We start from the raw sequence: 21,842 nt of genomic DNA on the forward strand, positions 1-21,842 counted from the left end.
CACACACTGGTGACACTACAACTGTTAATGAATTTGCAGGAACATGAACACTTACCGTGAAAACCTTTGCGAAAAGAAGGAAATGAAGGCGGAGAAGCAGGAAAGTTGCCTTTTAATTAATTTTCCTCTCCCTTCCTAGATTTTGTGCCTTGGTGAAGCGGCGTGCTGAAGGTGCCCCGCCTGGCAGTGCCAGCATGGTGCCCTGCCGCCCCGACTTTGCCCCTCCTTCCCACCGCTGTGTGCCCACAGACGTCGACCCCGAGTTGGTGTATCTCTGCCGGCACGTCTACGATTTCCGTTACGGTCGCATCTTGAAGAATCTGCAGTAGAGGGTGGAGGGCTGTTGCACCTTTTGAATTAATCGTCAATGAAGCACCGCCCCGTCCCGCACAAAGAAGAGGGAGTGAAGGGGGCTGAGGGACTTTTTTTGTTTTGTTTTGTTTTGTTTTTATCCAGTGAGCACCTCACAATCAGAGGGAAGGGGGTGGCGATGGGGTGAGGTCGTCTATTGGGCCAATAAGAAGCACAGATCCCTTTAGCTGGAATGTGGTAGACAGAGCACCAATGTTTTCCAGTTTTGGTTTTGGAAGAGAAAGGAGTGATAATTCATTCTTCAGATCAGATTTTTTAATTTTTAAAAGCTTCCACCACACTCTGAGGTTTCAGCCTCCAATCGCTTCCCTGCCAGAATTGCTGAACGCCAGGCCGAGCCGGGCTGCTGTCAGGACTGTGTTTCCCCTCAAGCGTCTTAGCACAACAATCATGTTTGTTCCATTTGTAAGCCAGTGGCTCAGGGATGGTCCGGCACAGAGGCGCTGCCGGGGAACACAGGCCCGCGCTGTCCGCTCGGCGTTAACGGTGCTCAAGCAGCGAGAGCGAAGGCGCAGCTAATAGAGAGTGTCGTGTCATTTCTCCCGATTTCGAACCCGCGCGAGTCTGCGCGTGCGTGTCAGAGAGAATGGAGAGCGAGTGTGACTCCGGGGTGAATGGATAACTGTCGCCATGTGTGATGTTTTTGTTTTGTTTTGTTTTTTAAGGAAGCTTTCAGGCAATCAAAACCAAAACAAGCAGCTTTAGAGAAAGCGGAGCTTCCTTCTCTTCTCCTGACACTGACCGAAACCTTTTCATCTCAAGTGACGAGCTAAAACTAAAACGATTGCACCTGAACGGGGTTCGTGAGACAGTCCTTTCCCTACTAGACTCGAGCGAACTAGAGCGGGGCTCTTTTAACTTCGTTTAGTACGGACCAGTGACACTAAAATGTCTCGCGATCGATTCGAACCAGTAAAAAAAAAGAAACACACGTGGGTGAAAGATGTCGAAGAAAACTGTAATCTCAGCTACTTGAAGAAGAGGCTCCCTTATGGGGTTTTTTGGTGGTGTCGTGTATACTCTCACATTCACTCCTGTGACTTGCCTTATGACTTGCAGGGAGAGCTTCAGGCAGCTACGTCTCGCCACATCAAACACTGAAGCGGTAGAACAGGGTGCACCTGCAGTCCTTGGAAGTAGGGTTCGGTTCAGTCTACGCGGCTCTCTTACAAACAGTAAAAGGTCTGAAAATGGTGGAAAACATCTTTTGTACATTTTTACAGCAAAAGGTTACGTTGGCTGTTCGCTCGGCAAAGAGAAAAGCATGAATTTGTCAGCTTAGATGTGACGCGCTTAGCGTTCGTGCACCCTCTCTCCTAAAGAAAGGCGGATGACATTCGCTCCCGATTGTTTTTCTGATCGCCGATACAGCTCAATACCCCCTCTCTGCCAAGATAAACCAAAGGATGTCTCACGCAAGCCAGAATTCCCGTCTCCACCCTCACTTCTCTCCGTCAGCGCTTCTAGTCCTCACTTCCTTGTTCTATTGCACTAATCCATTCCTTAATTACTACACATGCGTTCAACTTCCAGCTACTTAATATTGACGCCGGGTGGGGTGGGGCTCACTGTATATCATTTCTTTGTGTGTGTGTGTGTGTGTGTGTGTGTGTGTCTTTTTTGTACCTTTGTAGAAGGAAACCGTGAGGATGTCGTGGCTGCTTTTGTCAGTGCAAACTGTGTATTTCTATTACTTAACCAGTAGAGGAGTCAGTCAGCCAGCCAGCGTGTTTGTCATATAACCCGATGCTCGACATGTTGAATCATGGGATATCGCTCGAGTCATTCCATCCGATTTGTCAGTCAGCTCTAACGTACCTATATAATTATACAGTATATATATATACATGTATGTATCCACACTGTCAATGTGATTAGAGTTCAAATAGGCATCTGGATGGAGGCCCGACCCACTGTGCGGGCAGACGTAGCACCAAGCTGGAGGGCGTTCGGGTGGAGGTTCGGAGGGGCAGGTGGGCTATTTTGATACTTTGTTGTGGCGGGTTTCTGACCAGACTCTTCTATCGCCTTAACCTCGCAAGCATTTTTTTTTTTGGCTTGTGAGTGGTGGCGGAGTGCGCGATCGTGTACCTTTAACGGCATCAAGAGTAACCAGCTGCTTTCCCACGCAGCAGACGCCCGGTCCTTCAACGTTGGGTAAAGCCTGCGAAAGTTTTGACACGCTAAAGCCATCCTGAACTTTTTTTCTCTATTTGAGCCACACGAGTCGTGACCCAAGACAAAAATCCAATCCTGATTATTGGGAGGTTTTTGCTTTTAAGTTGTTATTATTTCTATTAATCCCCAGATTCTTCAAAGAGGTAATATAAATAGATATATTCTCCTACTTTACGATTTCTCCTTATTAGGGATATTTTATTATGTCAGTTTCCTAAGATGGTGTATGCAGTATATTTTTAGACTTGCTATTTTTGGAAAATGAACGTAACTAATCAAGAGGATATGCATTATTTTTCTGTTTCTTTCAGGTGAGTTTCAAAAACAATGAAATGTTAATTGAAATTTGACCAAATGGGGAAAAAAATAATAATAATGGGGACTGATGTATGACCTGAGGTTGGAGATAATAGGCCAATGGAAATCTCCCATCCAGCCAACTTCTAATGAAGTGTAGATATTAGAATCCAGGAAGCACCGGGCACTCTTTAAACAGACAGCCAATGCACAGTGTAGTATTTTTTGCAAGATCTGTAATGATTATATTTAAAGTAAGAAACAAATATTTAAATCTAGTAAAACATATTAAGATTTAATTTTAACTTATTTGGAAATACTGTGTCTAATTGATGAACTATATCCTGTTTTCTTTGTGCTCCAGGATAGAAAAGATTTCTGTTTCATTTGTAACAATATAAATATTATTTAGATTTCTTTTTTCTTTAAATTATATCATTTTTAATTGGGTGGAGACCACAGTGAAGCTCACGCGAGCAGACAGGAGAGAAAGCGCTCGCGTGAAAACACGGGCTCGTGTTTTATCAGAATTCCCGTCTTTACATGCTGGAAAGAAAAAAGTCCAACCTGACCTCAAGAATTGTGGGGGGGGGGCAACTCTTCCAGGTCACATGCCGTGTGGGAGAATGTGGCAACGTGGTCACCTGAGCTTTTATTGATTGGTCCTATTAGGGGAGAGACTGATGGGACACCCGAGACAGGACAGAATGCCCCCTGGGTTTCAAGGAGAAGATCCCCCTCGGATGCTGAAGTGGGAACAGTTTTCATCCTCTGAAACAAAAGTCACTGAGGATCAGGAATTAGGCACTGTGTGAAAATTATTAGGTAGGGGAAGCATTAGCATTAGTAGTCATGTATTTGGCAGGACAGATGTTTACAATCATGATCAAACCCTCAAACTTTTTTACTTAAAAAGGTGTCTGTGTTCTCTCAGTTTACTGTTTAGATGTAGTGAGGGGATCCTATTGCCATTGCCTTTAGAGGATATTATTTTTAATAAAATATATGTTAAAAGTGAGTCTTAGCATCTGCTAACACTAATCATTTTCACACAGTTCCTTACTTAAGTAAGCTATCAGGGTTTGTGATGGGCACAGATGGCAGCCAGGGGTTTATTATAATCAATGAGTAGATTAAATGAAGTTTCTCCCTCCTGCATCAGTTGCCGTTCTCACTCCCGAGGCGTAACATGCCGACGTGTTGTCACGTCCCGCGGCGTTCCTGAGGAACGCAAAAGGAGACCTTCGGCGTTCTTATGGTACGCGGCGGGTTATGGCGGAAATCCAGTGCAATGACGCTCCAGCGGTAATAGACGTTCCAGCCCTGTATTCCAGCCCTAAACCTAACCTTATCCCTAGCCCTAACCATAACCTTTTTCCTGATCTTAACCAGGACTTTAATGATGTTAAATAGCGTGTTTCTAAGCATTTGAAGAAAAAGAGCGAACATGTGTAGATTGAGTCCATACGGTTCTCATATTTCCTCATTTTTCCGAGGTCGTCATTTAAGAACGTGGTGGGTAGCCGAAAACGTAATATGTTGATGATTTGTCACCTAGCCTAAAATGTTACGGTTTGGGAGTGAGAACTGTTGATCAGATGACCACTCTTGCCCTTCTCCCAGATGTGCTGTTACATATTTGGCCCCTAGAGGGCATGGATCAGGTGTTGGAGAAGCATGTAGAGGAGTCACAAGGCCACATCCTAAACCCTTTCAGCAGCTTTTCCTTCTTTTCCTGCCCCCATTTTTTTTTTTGAGTACTAGAAGCGATGCAGAGACTTCCTGGAAAATTAGATCAAGAAAGCTCAGCAAGGAGGCTGCCCCACGTTTTCCAGCCAGATTGTGTGTAGCCATCTACTCAAGTGAATTTCCTCCAAGCATCCCACAGGCACAGTCGCATCCTTCTTTAACATGGCAACAAGACAGGGCAGGAAGTTTGTACGTGGCGTCCACAGTGGCGGGGTCACACACTGAGTAACCTGTGCTGATGCCTCACAGGAAGCGCGTCCACAGAAAGAAAAGTACCCAGAGCGACCCCTGAGATTCTGCTTTCTGTGTGGTCTGTATTGATGCTTATTGTTGGCGTATATTTTGGGTGGGGGGGGGGTTACAAATTATAGTGAAAGGTCTAGATATTTTTGGAGTAGAGAAGCAATGTGTGTATCAGATTATTGTCACTTTGTCTTGCTCTCTGAAAAATCTCTTGGAATTTTTTTTTGTTTGTTTGTTTTTCTGAAGAATTCTATAACATCCCGACTGATTTAATGTTCGATTCAGAGAATATTTATAAATTTTAAGTCCTTTGTGAAAATCCTGTGTTTGTGTTTTTATTTCAGAGCTTTTAATTTGTAAAGCAGGTTAATTGCGGTCACCTGACAGGTGTAGAGGTCATGTTGAAAGTTTATTTGGGTTAGATGCCTACCATTACAGGATTATGTGTTTCTCTTCAAGGTTATCTAATTTTGCCTGTGTGCAAACCTTAGAGGACGTTAGAGATTAGTTCACTGTATGCGATCAATACCGAGTTGATCAAAATTCCTCCACCAATGAGCCGTAGTGATGAACAGTGTCCACAGGAGGTCAGTGGTGTGACACCAGTGTTCAGGTCAGACTGGGTCGAATCCTACTCTGACCTCTACATTTAAGTATTAATAAGGGCACTGATTAGACAATACGTGGTCATCTGTTAGTTTGAAAACAACAGGCGAAAGGTTTCAAACTTCCCCTGCCCGTTTTCCACGTCTCCGATTTCCCTCCCTTCATGTCCTCTGTCAACAAAGTCATTATCTGCCTTTGGCCTTCATCCCCGTTCAGGCCTCAGGGCATTAGGAGCGTTCAGCACACACACACCACACTGCAGGGCCTTAGTGTCTGTTACGCGGGGATAACAGCAGCCAGACCACAGGACGATTAGTGTGTCATAATAACATAACTAGCAGCACACTTTGACCTGAGAGGCCTCTCAAGTGCACCAGCCTGCTTAAAGACTAGTGGCTGCGTGGTAATGGAGCCGAGAGAGTATATTAAAAACTCACTGTGGGTGGAATAAATGGTGACCTCTTGTGAATAAGGGAGCAGCGGAAAGCAGTTTAGGGTGGAATAAATGGAACTGATGTCAGCGTATTGAAATTGTGATGCCTTAAACAAACAAAGAAAAATGTGAGGGATCGAGGTCATTTCATTGTTTATATTTCTTCTTGGAAAAATAACAAAACAAAAGAATGTAAAACAATAAATTCTTGTAGGCTAATCTTATTTATTTTTATTTCTAAAACACATCTGCAGTCAGATAGGCCAGTTCCAAGTTTAAAAGGAAATGGTGCTGTCTGCCTTTTCCAAATCAAAAATTAGCTTACAACATTTTAAGTAATGAAACTTTTTTTTTTTTTTTACAGGATGCACTATTTATCAAATGTATCCATCTTTTAAAGGCTACCTTTTGCATTTTTTTAGTTAAAAAAATACACATTCCATACTATTATATAATTAATTTCAATTCATTTTATTTATACAGCACCAAATGACAACAACAGTCGCCTCAAGGCGCTTTATATTGTAAGGTAGACCCTACAATAATACATACAGAGAAAAACCCAACAATCATATGACCCCCTATGAGCAAGCACTTTGGCGACAGTGGGAAGGAAAAACTCCCTTTTAACAGGAAGAAACCTCCAACAGAACCAGGCTCAGGGAGGGGCGGGGCCATCTGCTGCGACCGATTGGGGTGGGTGAAGGAAGACAGGATAAAGACATGCTGTGGAAGAGAGCCAGAGGTTAGTATATATTAGTTAATTAGAATATATACAGTTTTGCATCACTGGTCTGTACTAAATATTGTTTTTATCCCAATGGGAAATTATAGCATTATTGCAAAGAAGTCAGGCGTGTAAATCTTCACCAGAACTCTACTGATAATGTAGCAGGTGATCACTGGTCAATTGAAATGAATTTACAATATTCAGATGGGTATGTCACATACCGAAATATATTTATAGGTTTTATATACAGATAAACTACAGAAATCCATTTAATTGATAATAGTAATTATAACCAAAAGTAACCAAACTTTATTTATACTTTTGAATAATACTTCAAATATGAGTTTCTTTGTCTCTTATGTTTTATTTACTTTTCCCCCTTGTTTTCTGTAATGGTTTTGTCATCATTAGAAAGCTCCCATCCTTCATAACAGTCTCAGAGTTCTGATAATTGACGCGCAAGTTAATTCATACAGAAACATGAAGTCACAGCCTGTTGTCCTCTATATTTCTTTGTTTAATACATTTATACTAAAACCAGCCTCTCGAATACTGTACTGAAGTACAAAACATTATGTGCTTAATGATTAATCAAGCAGGTACAATATTAAAATACGGGTGAATCACATAATACATGGGTAAAAATAAGACAATAATGTGATGTGATAGAATGTGTAGAGAAAAACAAATATTTTTTGATTTCCTATGTAAGTATGTAGTTCGGCTACAACAGCATCGATCCACCAGAGATGCACCTCGCCATGGCAGCAAGTCTGATGGGCAAGAAGCAAAATATTTTTCCATGTATTAACATTCACATACTGCATTCCCCATTTACGCTTGATCACAGTCAAACTGTTTCATGATTTTCATTTCAATTATTTCAGCAGCAGCAAGCATAGGGCACAAAAAATGGCTTTAAGAATTAACTCAAGACATTAGATAACCAAATATTAAAAATAAAACATTCTGCAGACTCAAGGTTGTCCTTTATGTATGAAGCCAGAAAGCTGCTTTGACAGATCAGCAAATGGAAGCATCTGCTAGAGAAAGAATCAATCCAGCAAATGCAAAATAGACAAAAAGCCAGCTTACACCGGGGGAGACCCCGACACAATTGCCTAACTAGCTTTTCATCTGCTCTTCTTTCTTTCTCTGTTGGTCTAATTACCACGTCCGGCTTATTGTCCTCCTGATGACTGTAATTAATCAAGTTCTGCTGCCTAATCTCTGAATCTCATCATCCTTACAGTACACCAGAGCCGGCCACTCCGGATGGTATCCTGATGTAAGCTGTTTTGGGGAGTGCAATTGTGTGCGTGTCTGCAACTTTGCATGCAACAGCAAATTGCATGGTCCCACCCTGCTGTTTGTTTTCTTTTCGTTCTTTTTCTGTTGGCAGTGTTTATCCTCTGCATACAGGTCAGTAATTGTTACTCATCTTCTCCTCCTCCTTAGAGCAGAAGGTGGATGTTTGCAGACAGGAGTTGAGCTATTTATCTTCCAACAAGGTTTATTTAGCATCAAAGTGTTCTCCCTAACCGAGGCCTCCTTGGCTCCTGTCTAGAGAGAGAGAGAGAGAGAGAGAGAGAGAGACTCCTACTGTCACAGCCTTGTCCTCTCTTGAGCTTCAGCTGGCTTACCAGGTCCTTAATCTGTCCTATGAGTGACATCACCCTCTGCCAGCACGCTCCACTTATTTCTTACAGGACAGCAGGCGAGAGGGAGGGAGGGAAAGCATTAGGTGGTGTCCACTGGTCTGTTAGGAAAGGTGTATTAGCTCAGCAGCAAAGCTTTGGAGAGTAAGTAAGAGTAAGGTGGGATCCTGCACACTTTGTCTGGGCTATGGCAGAAAGCACAGCGGAGGGAGACAGTCACATGGAGGAGCTGCTGGATCACGGTCTAGGCATGGAGGAGACAGCCCACGGCCTCCTGAGGAGGCCCTCATTGAAGGAGAGCTACCACAGCGACTCCCTGCTGGCACCAGACACTGACTTCATGACAGGTATACGGCCACAGCAGCTCGTTCTCTCACGTACATCACTTCCATGTAGTTTTGGTCTGACATCTGCTTGCACACAGATGCATGGAGGAGGACGCTAAGCCCAAAGTAGATGAGCTGGAGCCTTTAAGCATGTAGCGTGATTGGTCTTTCTCGTCACAGCGGTCATGATCGTAAAAAGTCATCATAAAGATTTTTATGTGATAGCTACAGAAAATTAAAAGATTGAAAATAGAAACAATTGTAGATACTATGTATCTATAGTGTTCTATAACTAAGAGCGTGGAGGTGATGATAGCTTGTAACCCTAGATGTATAAAAGTATGTGCATTCCTCATATACAGTGGCAGAGATGTGTGTTGGATGCAACACGTAATGCAATACACACAGTTCTCACTACACAGGCCACTTTACTACTTACAGCTGTGAAATCTTTTGACAAGTTTGACTTTTTAAACATTTTACTCCTTAAAAACTCAAAGCTAAATCAACATTAAAGATAAAAGAACAGTTAGCTTTTTGATGCAGAGCTCATGCACAACTGTTGTTTTGCATTGCACAGAATTTCGCAGGTGGTTCTAAGGTAAAGGGTCTGTGTGGCGTATGAATAAATCTTACAATGAAGAAAAAGAAAACTCATGCATTTATGATTTCCAGTATGACAGATTTATTCAAATCAGTTTGCGATTCGTGTCCAGAAAACAAAACGAAAACAAATCTGAGCTGGAAACTTTGTTTGAAGAAGAATGTGACTCAACAGGTGTGTCTGACAGAACCTTTTAAGAACCTGATCGCTCTCTTTTCAGGCATAAATTATTGTTGTTACGATTGCTTTTAATGACACATTTTGTTTTTGTTCTGTTTCTTTCACATTCTCATAAATACACTGGCTTAAAAAAACAACAAAACCAATAAAAAAAGATCTTCCCAGGCTGCTAGATTGCTGTTGCTGGACCCTATTGGTTGTCAAACAAGATAAAGCCAAACACTAATCCTAAACATCTCTCTTACTTCTCACATGTGACATAGTCATAGTCAAGCTGTGGTGTTGTGGGATGTGTCTTATCTGAGAAGATTTGGGGAAATGCCCTGTCCCTGCTGGGATATTAGCATCAGTGGACTAACATGTGAAGGACTGCGTGCGCACACGTGGCCTGTGTGTGTGTCAGGCTGCTGACTGCTGATACGAGCAGACAGATGCCGTTCCTCCATTCAAGAGGCGCCAGCTGCAAACCGAGATTAAAACGCTCCATTGGCTCTCCGTGCTGCAGTTATAGCTCAACGTATTTGCATTTTGCTTAAATGTATATAAGTTTGTGAAGTCTGGAAGCCTTCGCTGCGATAACTTGGCAGTGCGTGCGTGTGACTGTGTTTGAGAAACAGCAGATATACTTAATGCACAGGGCTGCATGTGTGTTTACATTTGTGGGGCCTGCCTGTTCTTTGTGGGGCCGAGTTAGTGCAGAGACTGAGCTCTGGGCTGCTAATTCCATTTTACAGCACTGGGATTATGTGCTATTCTAATCTCAGTCCCATATGGGCTGCGTGGAGGTAGCACGAGGATGATGTCATGGTCAGGACAGGAGGAGAAACAGAAGATCACATGCCTACACAAAAATCACAACTCTCCATGAGAGGCGGATTACTGCCTGAATAATTACACTGGAAATCGTCATCCTGGACAGGTCAGCGCTTAGACTCGATTCTCAAAGGAACTACAACAACAAGTGAGAGTCAAAAATAGTTTGAACGTGCACTTTATGCACTTCACAGACGTACTACATTCTGAAAACATTGAAAGCATTCAAACAACAGTGTAAGTTCCAAACCTGTCCACTTGTTTGAGTTTAAACTGCATATTATATAATAGTGGTCAATGCAGTTGAGATTATTATTATTATTGTTATTATTTCCATCTGATTCATCGTTTGGTATGAGTGTATTCATTTTTTTTTTTTTTTGGAAAATATTTTTATTGAAAAAAGAAAACAACAGTACTTGCAGTTACCGAAATACAATCAACTTTTCTTCATTTTCCTAAGTAAATAAACTTATATATACATATATGAAAAAAAAAACCCCAATGCATTCTAAAACAAAGACACCCCCCACCCCCACCCCCAGTCCCACACAGATCAACACAACCATCAAACACATTAGAGGAATATAACAGTAACAGAGGTACATTTAAACAGGCAATACCTCTAGACTAGCAAAATAAGAGATAAAGGGTTGCCACTTGTGAAAAAATTTGGCTGTGCAACCTCTCAACGTATATTTAATTTTTTCAAGTTTTAAAAAAATACATGACATCTTTAAGCCACCTGGAAATAGTAGGATACTTAACAGACTTCCAATGCAACAATATTAGACGTCTCGCTAATAGGGATGTGAAGGCTATAATATCCTTTTGTGTGGAATCAAGTGTAAGTGAGCGAACAGGAATCCCAAATACAGCAATCAGAGGACAAGGATGAAGAGTTACCCCAAGAACAGTTGACATAATAGCAAAATACCCTGTCCAGAAACTTTGTAGCTCAGGACACAGAAAAAACATGTGGCTAAGGTGACGAGTGTATTCATTTAAAGCAATGCATTATCAGGGATTGTAACATTTAGTCCTCTTACTGAATCTGGAAAATTGTAAAATGTTCAAAGTAAAAATCCCCCATCAGTATGAAATAGTGTAATATTACTGCTGCTTTAAGACTGGGCTCATTTTAAAACTTTATGTTCAGCATCGTATTCTATAAATCGCTGTCCTGTGAGTGCCACATATCTATGAAAAAAAAAATCAATTGTTCATGAGCTCAGAATCTACATCTTGATTTTTCAGAAAGTATTTAAAAATAAAATAATGAAGAAAAATCAGCTGAATTAAAAGGCTTGAGCGGTGTGTTGGTTAATGGTTAACTGTCAATACCCACAGGGAGGGATTCAAATGAAAAATCAAGGTGAAGTGTTGGCAAAACAGCTGATTAAACGTGGTACACTGAGATATTCTCATAAATGCTAATCTGAAAGTGCTGTGAGTCTGCACCTGCTTAACTTGGCTGTTTTATTCGATCGGACATGGTCACAGCTGCTGTCCTCTCTCCATCATTGTCAGCGCTTTTCTTGAGTGCACTGAATGAGTTATTAACAGCTTTTTCAAACTCAATCTTCTCTACGTCACACATGTTGACCGTGGGTGGTTGGCAAGAGGGAACTCATCTGGTATGATGCTAAATCACTGAAGCTCATTTACTTGCTAATCCAAGCTGTGTTCCTATATGAAGCCTTATGACAACTCAGTCTGAGACTAAAGGAGAGAGATCATTATACTTTAATTTATGGTTATTTTTATATTTCACAAGCTGAGCAATGTTGCCTTGCTTGTCTTGAACGCCGCTGCTCATGACTGACAAGTCACAATGATATCAGTGTTCTCGGGTTACTGTTTACATTCCCTTTTGGCTCTTTACACGTGGTTTTAAAAGATTAAGATTATGGTCAAAAAGTCCAACTTGAGTCATCAAGAAAAAAGTAGGAGACATCACAGTGGTTATTATTCATATTTTATATACAAATGGCAGCTTTTACATTCATGAGTACAACATTTAGCCCTAAGCTATTTGTTTATGTGTTACTTGTCACCTTTTCATTCACCAGTTCTTATCGCTAACTTTTTAAAACGTTGTAGCAACTTTAGTTTTTCTGCCTTTTGTCCGTTTGAGGTATTCTTAACTACTGTTTGTTATATTCTTGCCCCCTTTTAAGCTATTCTTTAGTCATTTTATACTTTTAACCCTTTTTTTAAGCTATTCGTAGCTACTCTTTAGCTATTTTATACTGTAGTTCGGTTAAAATTCCAGATATTTATGCATTTTTTGCACTTTTAGTCACTTAACCATTTTTTGTTACTTTTCTATTTCTATTACTATTTATATTTATATCTGTATCGATTACTCTTACCTATTACCATTATTTGTATATTCAGTTTAATTAATTAAGCCCGAGAGCCTGTTTAGCTAAATGGATCTAGCAAGCAACCCATATGCTGTAAGTTTAAAGCCGAGGCTGTGGTTTACTGTGTATTTTCCCCTTAGCTGAGCTATCTCAGCTTTCTTCTCTCCACTCTTTTATCACAATAAAGTACAAGGTGCAACAATTGTTACAAAATAAATCTACTGAGGCTAACACGTTTTCATGCAACAGTGGTATTATGGTTTGGGCAGCTAACTCATTATGCTGATGTACTTTTTAATCAAACCAAAATGCTTACTTAATCAAATTAGTTGAGCTTCTTCGCGATTTATCCTCCCAGCCCCTGGCAAACTGGATAAGTACCCCCTCGGGTAAAAGCACCCCTGGTTGGGAATCAGAGTTTTTGTTGACTTAAGGAAGCAGATTATGCAACTGATCCCTGCTCCTTCTTGTATATTCTGGCTGAGCACGACTGGGAAATGATGCCGTTCAGCCGACTCCTGTTTCACTGGGTTTTTTTTCTTAAATCCTGTGCAACCACAAGGATGCATTCGTTTTTATTTGTCTCTGCCTCATCCTCCCCGTTGCTCAGAGTGACATCCACTGTAAACTGTAACTCTGTGGATGTGCAAGATGTTTACAGCTTCACGGCACAAGAACAAGCAGTGTCTCAGGTTTATCTCTGCTGCTTCCTCTCTGTGTCTCCAGCGCTGTTAGTGACAGGGGGCTTACGTGTGGGGGCGGGGTCAAAGAGGCTCAGGCTGTGGGATTAACATTATAGTCTGCACACACACATATACACACAGAGACACACATGCAAGTACACTTACACGTACACACAATTTAGGCTGGATTGGACGACTGCAGAGTTTTTAAGCATTATCAGCCCCGCCCCCACCTTCATACACTCTCATCCTGAGCAAAGGGCTTTAAGCTCTGTCATACACAACTGCACATCACAGATTGTACCCGGCGACCACCAAGGAAACGTGAGAGGATCTAAACACCAAGACCCTCATCTCCTGCTGCAGATGCTGTAACACCATTTGGATGCTCTAAAAAAACAAACAAAAGGCGGCTAAAATACCAGAAAGGCTGATCTTGTGTGTGTGTGTCTGTGTGCGACATAAGTGGAGCAAAAGAGATGAAATCTTAGTGGACGTCAACGCCAGCGGATCAAAATTAGATGGAGGGAGAGCAGGCCCGTCTGATGGGAGCAAGAGGAGGAACGAGCACTGAAAAAGTATGCTCGCGAGAGGAGAGGAAGAGGAGGAAGAAGTCTGGAGGGGTGGAGGAAGGCCCTGCTGGCCTGCTGAAGCACCGTGACTGCTCCTCAGCTTCCAGCATCTCTCATGGTAGCCACCTTTGACCCATTGTGACTGTGTTGGATTACAGATTGCCTGCAGTTAAAGATGAAGCAGAAATCACTTGAAGAGAAATGATGGTGACAGAAGTGTTTTGGATGTGCGCTTTAACGCCATTGTTTACACGCTGCTGCATGGTGTCTGCGAGGATGATCTATGTCCAGCTGTGTGATGACCTCATTAGATTTCTACAGTGCAGCCATGAAAAAGGGAACGCTAAAGAGCTCGCCCCCTCTCTGATTACACCTTCTATAGATCTTGATGTCAAGTCAGCTGCTTGCATCTATTTCAGGCTGGCTGTTGTTTAAAGGAAGTTTTCTAATGATAATGCAAAACATGTCATGCTATCTGTCCTCATATCTGCAGACGACCGCAGCTCGGCCAGCGGCCTGGATGTGGCCGATCGGCTGACATATCTCGAGCAGAGGATGCAGATGCAAGAAGATGAAATCCAGCTTCTGAAGATGGCTCTGGCTGACGTCCTGAAGAGACTCAACATTTCTGAGGAGCACCAAGCAGCTGCTTCTGCTGCTGCTGGCAGGAGAGCACCGGGGGCCAAAGGTGAGCAAAGATCTACTGACATATCTACAAGCCAGAGGAAGGATTTCAGGTGTGTCGATACATAAAGCGCTTTAATCCCTCAGCCTGCTGTACACGAGAAGACATCGACTTTTTTATAGATTGTACATGATGTGCTCAGTCATCTTCCTCAGGTGCATTTGCTAGAATGGGACTATATTATTAAAAATGCGCATAGTGGAGAAAATAAAAGATGATTTAAAGAGACGGGTTTTGTTTTGTTGATTAGGTCTATATGTAGTCACAGAGTAAATCGAATATCACAGTTTATCAAAGCATGTGTGCTCAAATTTTAGAGATAAATCTCACAAAGCAGAGTAAAGTATCACTTTGAGAAGCTGAATCAAATCATTTTTGTTTCGCTTAATCCCAGAGTGGTGCAAACCCAGTTATGTGCTCAGTGTTTAACGACAGAAATGCCAATAAAAATTCAGTCATGGCTTTTTCTCAAAAGGGACTTTGTTTGTGCAGGCAACAAAAAGAGCATTCACAACAAACACAGTTCACAGAATGTGCGTGTGTGTGTGTTTGCTCCCACAGCCAGGCCAGTGTCTCTGGCTCTGCCCTCCAGAGCCCCCATGGTGACCCCCAGCACAGCTTCTCTGAAGAAGAGCACCACGCTGCCCTCCACCACCACAACCAGGAACTACAGCCCAACACCACCCCGAAGGTACCCAGTCCTCTGGGAGGGAGCTGGAGATTATTTTCACTTTTTGAATATGTGCAGGAGATCACGTTGTGTATTTTCCGAGCCGACTTAAACGTCTGCCGTTAAACGAGGCATTAAATTTCTTTACTGCTCACTGTGGAATGATCTCACACAGCAGACCTTCTCACCCCACCTCACCCAGAAGAGAAGCGTGTGCTAATCAAGCAGCTTCAGTCTTCATTAGCGAGCTTCGCTTCTCATTATTTAACATGCAAAGGCAATCAGAAAGACAGCCTCCGGTATCTAAGAAACTGCACACGGATGCTGCGTAACGATCCCCAACACCAGCCTCTTCTTTTCAAAGCAATAAAGCGCCGCTCCATTTTCTGCACATCTCTTCCTCTCAATTACATTTCAAATGATACAGCTATTAGATAGCATTAGTTAGAGAGCGCGATAAGCTATGTCTGTGGCACCTTAATGTGCTGGTGCTACATCTGGGCTACTCTGATATAATTGCACAGAGAGTGGTAAATCTCCATTCACTTAAAACCGGCCGCTCAGTATGAGGAAAAAGCAAGACGGAGAATCACCCTCATCATCGCGCTCATCTTTATTAAAGCGGGTTCATTTCTTTCCACTCTTATTTCACCTTTCTAATTAATCTCTCCTTACCTTCTGGCTATTTCCTCTTTCTCTTCTGTGCGGTCCATTTCTTCTTCTTCGTTTTTTTTTCCTGACCCCACTCGCTCTTTTCGTCTTTCCAGCGGTGTGAAGAGCCCACCTGGTAGCGTGAAAGACAGCCCGTGTAAGACCGCTAGAACACGACCCGCCTCTGCAGCCTCGAGCAGCAAGAAAGTTCAGGACAGGTGAGAAGCTGTTATTGAATTTCTAAATTTACACACACACACAACAAACTTAGGCGTCTGTCAAATTCACAGCACAGTTGTGTAACAGTGTTTCAGATTTCTTTGCCCACGTACACACTTCTCACAAACCAGATCATGTGTGGATCTCTGCTGATTTCGAGGTGATTTTGTTTCTAAATTTAAATCAAAGTGATCTCAGCCCCAGACATCCTGTTTCAAGAGCAAACGCGGGGCACGAGCACAGGAAACCTTTAATTAGGCCTACTCAACCGGAAACTGATGTGTCAAGATTTCAGCCTTTTATAGTCGGATGAAATCTCCCTTCAGATCTGCTAACTCTCTCTTTCTGTCCCTGCATCTCTTTGTTTCTCTCTCCCACTCGTGTCCTCTGGCATCTCTGTATCATGTTTCTCTCTCTCCGTCAACATAACAGCGGCAAACCCAGAGAGGCTGCAGTGAATGTAGGTGAGTTGACTGGTTCCCCGCCGGCAGCATTCAGAACAGGACTGTTAAAGAAACCCGGCGTTGTTTAACTCTGAATTGCATGTGTGTTGCTTTGCTGCAGGAATCAGGCGTGTGACACACTGCAAAGGTAGGCTTCGTCCCTGTCTGACACCCCCAGTAACGCAAAACAGCCACTGTTTACATTTATAATGAAGCGAATCGTGCTTGAGCTCCTGTTTTATCTTCACCTTTTCATATTTCCACATCTCACCATGACTTGTGTGCCTTCCCTCGCCCCTTCCACCCTTATTTTTTTTGTCTTTCTTTCATCCCATCCACGCCCACAACCCGCCCTTCACGCTCTCTTCATCGCTCTCCTTTCCTGTCACTCCTCCACTCTTGCCTCCTTCTCTCTCCGTCCTCACCTCACTTCACCGCTTCACTTAGTGACTATGCAGATCTATCTGAGCCCCCTCACAAGAAAGACTGGGTCTTCTGAAGCTGCCGAGTCCGCTTCTGCTGTGCCCGCCCACAGCGGGCCCGCGCCCGCTCCTAATCGCCCTCAGGCGAAGGGGGGCGGCAAGCCAGAGGCGAGGAAAGCAACCCCATCCTTCACCTTAAACTTCCAGAAGACCTCAAGCGGCCAGAGCGCACCGCATGACACGTCGAGCTACAAGAGCCCCATCAAATCACCCAGCCAGTACTTTCAGATTTGTTACTGACAAAGCGCTGCACTCTTCTTCTTCACTTTTAATGCACAAATAGGGAAAAGTGTGGACAATTTATTTTTCAATCCCTGCTACTGAGCGTACTAAAACCCCAAAACAAATGAAAGCCTCAACGAACCACTTTAAACCTACAAATACAGGTTTTGTTGCAATTCAGCAATTGGGACTTATTTCTGAGGATAGAGTGAAAGCTTTGATGCATTCGTAGCCACACCGCACAGCATAGCAATAGCTCCATTTGTCGCACGCTGGTACCTGCACAGCGCTTCACCGAAGGCCTGTGTTCACCGCTAATGTTTGTCTCCATCACGCTGCGTGAGTGCGTGGGCACCGAATGTGCGATGTAAGAGAGAGGCTGGGTTTTTTTTTTTGTTTGTTGTTGTTGTTGTAACTCAATGTGTGCCAGCGAGTCTGTTTGCTGTGATGTTTTCGGTTTCGTAGCTGATGTCCCACCTTAGATTATTTACAGTGTGTACCCAGAAAGTCTCATTTTAAATCAGGAGAAACAATAAAAACAAACACTGTGAAAACACTTGTTGTGGTTCAGTTTAATGTGTGTGAGTGTGCGCATGTGGTGGTGGCTGGTACCATAATAAAAGAAAGAGGTGGTTTACAGCTGTGCTCCAGCTATCAGCTGCTCACATAGCAACAAATATGGGGCCACTTTAATATGATGACAGCAACAGGCTTTTATGAGGTAGCTAAAAGGAACTAATGGCTGCTGAACACTTTGATGAGCAGGAAATTGTTGAAAATCACATACTGTGACATTTTTTTTTTTTTGCATTCAAGTGGAGATTTAAGAGAATTACAAGAGCAACAGTTTCCGGTTCTACAGTTTCCACAGCCTGTAATACTGGAGCTCTGAACGCTCCAGTATTAGCTTTCACAGATTTGATTGTTCCACGCATATGAACTGTGAAAGATCTTGGAATTATCCTTTCTCAGAAGAAAGCTGAGGATGAGGAGCCTCATGGAGTAAGCACACACAGCCAAACATTAGCTGGCCTGTTAACTTCAGCTATTACTCACACTGGCCCAAAGCTGTGTAACTGGACAGCAAATAGACTTTGTAATAGAGAGCTGGAAGGTTACAGGCTCTTTAACTCACACGCATTTCCCTTTGGCAAAGCCTTGAAAAGTCTAGGTGTGCAGTGAATGTGTCTATGAGCAGGTGCGTCACAATTGTTCAGGTGTCCTGTGATTCGTCTGCAATGTTCCCACGACTTTATCACATTGAACTTTTAGAGTAAGTGACAAACCAAAATGTTTCAGTCTAACCTCGAGATCAGTCAAACTAAAGCTTTCTGCTGAAATGCTGCCCACCGTGGTGTTAGCAAGATCAGAGGTCATGAACTTTGGATGGCCAGGGTGCCAAAATGAATTAAATACATGTACAATTAAAAAAATAAATAAATAAATGTGTCATTAATCAGTTAAAATTGGAAATCAATCAATCAATGCATTTCTTGTATATTTAAATAAATAAACTGAATTTTAATTTGAAGTAACTTATATATTAAATCAGTTACTTCCAGTTTTAATGTATTAATGACACATTTAATTAATTATTTAATGATGTATTTAATTAATTCATTTTGGCATTTGAGGCCTTCGATACAGAGAGTGAGCACATTTTTCTTCTAGTATTTAGAAATCAAATGTGTTGGACTTGAAATGGAAGCAAAAGGTGGTTTTTGGACATAAATATTTTGCATTTTGTCAGATTATGTTTGTGATAGGACACCCTCCCTCGATGGCACTCACTTCCCAAATGATAACTAGACTGATGGTTAAATCAAAAGCAAAATGTACATGTCTGTATTGGAAGCATTAGATTGCAGCTAGCTGTGGTAGTTGTTATCCTGTGGCTACTCACCATTTATTTTTTTATTTAGTTCTTTTTTAATGTTCTTCTTTCATTTTGAATTTTTTTTTGTAATTCAGTTTAGTTTCAATTAATTCCAGAGTTTCAAAAGTCAGTTGCTTTTTTTTAGGTTAGTTTTTTGGTTTGAAAATCTTTCGTTTTAGTTTAGTTTTCACTCATTTCTGTGTCAGTTTTAGTATTTTATATATATATATATATATATATATATATATATATATATATATATATATATATATATATATATATATATATATATATATATATATATATATATATATATATTGAATGGAGGGCATATGTTAGAGGCACAATTTAGGGAAATCAGTACAGGTGTTATAGGTGTTAAAACACTGAACTTTTTGAAATCAGCTAACTCACAGTGATGTAGAGAAGAAAAGTCTCATGCATCGAAAAACCTCATCGAGCAAGTTAATTACAAACAACAACAACAAAAAACAAGACGAAAACAAGCAAAGGTTGAATGCTGGTGACCTTGAGCTTAAGGTCAGAGGTCAACTTCTTTAATAATCACCTGGGATATAAAAATGAAGAGAATGAAGGGCTGCGAGTATCTTTTAAAAAATTTTTTTTAATATATTTATATATATATATTTAATTTTAGTCAACAAATGTGTTTTTTAATATCTTATATTAATATTTTAGCTGACTATAATAACCTTGGTAAATCACCCATCAGATCTTCATTTGGGGCTTGCGCTTTGCAAAGTCACTGCCTAACTCCAAAGACATGGAAGTCTTTTCTCTTTTATTAATAAAACACTTGCCAAAAACAGCCTAGCTCTTGCATTAGCTGACATCGACAGGTTTGCACACATTATCCACAAATCACAGAGAGCAAGGAAAGGATGTATAAGTAATATATTTCCCAGCATGCTAGCTGGACCTCCTTCATGTTCTGGGGACACTGCCTCAAATGTTTCAAATATCACATATTCTAACGTCGTAAGTTACAGCACATTTAGAATGTGTGCAGCATCTGACACACATAGTTTCAGTGTTTCAACAGAAAAATCTGCATCCAAAAAAGATTTAACACAGAAAAAGCAGTGCAGGAAATGTGTGACCTCAAAGTGCATCCTCCACGTGCTCTTTGGGAGTTAATAGGACCTCTGCTGTTGAAAAGGAGAACTACTAAAGGTTTGATTGGGATTTTAAAATGATGGAAACATTTGTCAGGTTTTATTTCGATTCTTTAAAATGTTTTAGTTCAATTTATGCTGCTTACAGCACTACCCCCCCCCCCCCCCCCCCCACACACACACACACCCCTGTTTTTTATTTCAGTGTGGGGGTATTTATTATTGACAAGATTTTAAAATATAGAATGGCTGTAATTTTCACAGGGCGTCCCAGTCATAACATACACACATGACCCCAAAGGCTCCTCATTTTTTCTGTGCTGAAAAGTTTTACAATAAAATATTTTTTTTGGCTTTTTCCTTATTTTTTTATTAACTTTTAAGTTCCCAAAAAAAGTTTCAGATTGTTTAATTTTTCTAGGATGTAGTTTTTATTTTTAATTCATTTCAGGGCACTTTAAAAAAATTCACGTGCTTAAAAATGGTTTAGAGCAGAGGTGAAAAATTTCTCAGAGGGCCACATAAGAAACTGGGACTGTTGTGGACGGTCGGACCAATCAAAGCTATTCGCGCCCTCCAAAGTTAATTAAGGTTACCAAGAGAATGTGAAGAAAAAGGCTGCAGTGACTTTATGTCAAGCAGTTGTCCAAAATATTGCTCGCGTTGTGTTGAAGAGATCCAAGATTCAGTTGAAGTTAAAACGTCTGTATTTTTCATGTAATACCAATTTGTACCACAAGATGGTGCAAGGAGTCAATGTGACCTTTATTCAGTCACTAAAAAAAACTAAATAACAAAAACGGCAAGTATCCAAAGCCTCTGCAGGAAGTTGGTAGGACTTAAAATAAAGTAAAAAAAACAAAACAAACAAACAAACAACCCCCCCAGAAAAAAACTCAACAGTCACTGTCTTCAAGTAACTTAAAGAAGTCCAGACGCTTTTCTTTGCAAGCTCCTTTGCCCAACAGTCACTGGTTTTAGCACACCTTCAGTAAAACAGCGCCCCCAGGTGTTGATCGTTTTAGTTACAGTTTGATAAAGTACATTTAACTGTTATTTCTGGACACCAAGATTTTACTCTAGTTTTAATTGATAATAATAACTTTGTAACAAAACCCACATATATGATAAAATGTGAATTTTATTCATTATAGAAATTGGCAGTGGTTTTGTCTCATACTAGCTTTCATCAGAGCCATTAGATTTATGAGCAAAGTATCCAGGAAAAAAACAAAAACAAAAAAAACCCAGATCAGACCTTTATTGACTTTCATGTACAATCAACAGCATACCAGTGTGAACATAAATCGCACCATACAACCCAACGATCCCATTTTCCTGAAAAGCAGAGCCACAGTTCTGGAGCCTTGATCGAGTCTGACTGTCCTCCGTGTGAGGAGACAGATGTTACAAATTTGAAATAAGATGCACACACACACACACACACACACACACACACACACACACACACACACACACACACACACACACACACACACACACACAGTCATCGACATCATACAGTAATATAATACTAGCCTATTTCTCCAGGGTCTTAAAGGCTTAAAGTATTTGTGGTAATCGTGGGTTTCTCTCCAATCACTGTAAAAACTATTTCCAGGTCTACTGCGTAATAAAACGACTC

The 21,842-nt window shown here is 41.4% G+C and overlaps 2 protein-coding genes across 4 annotated transcripts in view; both read left to right on the forward strand.

Annotated features, from left to right (window-relative positions):
• LOC102799417 (bromo adjacent homology domain-containing 1 protein) overlaps nucleotides 1-3,808 on the forward strand; it is a 29,372-nt gene extending 25,564 nt beyond the window's left edge. For both annotated transcript variants that reach the window (XM_087852380.1, XM_087852381.1), the window contains exon 7: nucleotides 140-3,808. In XM_087852380.1, the coding sequence (XP_087708506.1) occupies nucleotides 140-329 (190 nt within the window). In that variant the 3' untranslated portion in view covers nucleotides 330-3,808. The remainder of the gene's footprint in view (nucleotides 1-139) is intronic.
• Nucleotides 3,809-8,290: 4,482 nt separating this feature from the next.
• LOC102791707 (uncharacterized) lies at nucleotides 8,291-17,664 on the forward strand. 2 transcript variants are annotated; one of them, XM_087852062.1, is made up of 7 exons: nucleotides 8,291-8,613; nucleotides 14,307-14,501; nucleotides 15,060-15,189; nucleotides 15,936-16,037; nucleotides 16,471-16,502; nucleotides 16,603-16,629; nucleotides 16,929-17,664. In XM_087852062.1, exons 1-7 carry the CDS (start codon nucleotides 8,454-8,456, stop codon nucleotides 17,201-17,203), a joined length of 921 nt encoding a protein of 306 aa, XP_087708188.1. In that variant the 5' UTR covers nucleotides 8,291-8,453; the 3' UTR covers nucleotides 17,204-17,664. The 2 variants fall into 2 exon arrangements, with proteins under 2 accessions (XP_087708188.1, XP_035764613.2); XM_035908720.2 differs by lacking the exon at nucleotides 8,291-8,613 and adding an exon at nucleotides 13,540-13,931.
• The last annotated feature ends 4,178 nt before the right edge of the window (nucleotides 17,665-21,842 follow it).

Source organism: Neolamprologus brichardi, chromosome 15 (genome assembly GCF_056152115.1).
Source record: "Neolamprologus brichardi isolate AB-2024 chromosome 15, ASM5615211v1, whole genome shotgun sequence".
Classification (NCBI taxonomy): domain Eukaryota; kingdom Metazoa; phylum Chordata; class Actinopteri; order Cichliformes; family Cichlidae; genus Neolamprologus; species Neolamprologus brichardi.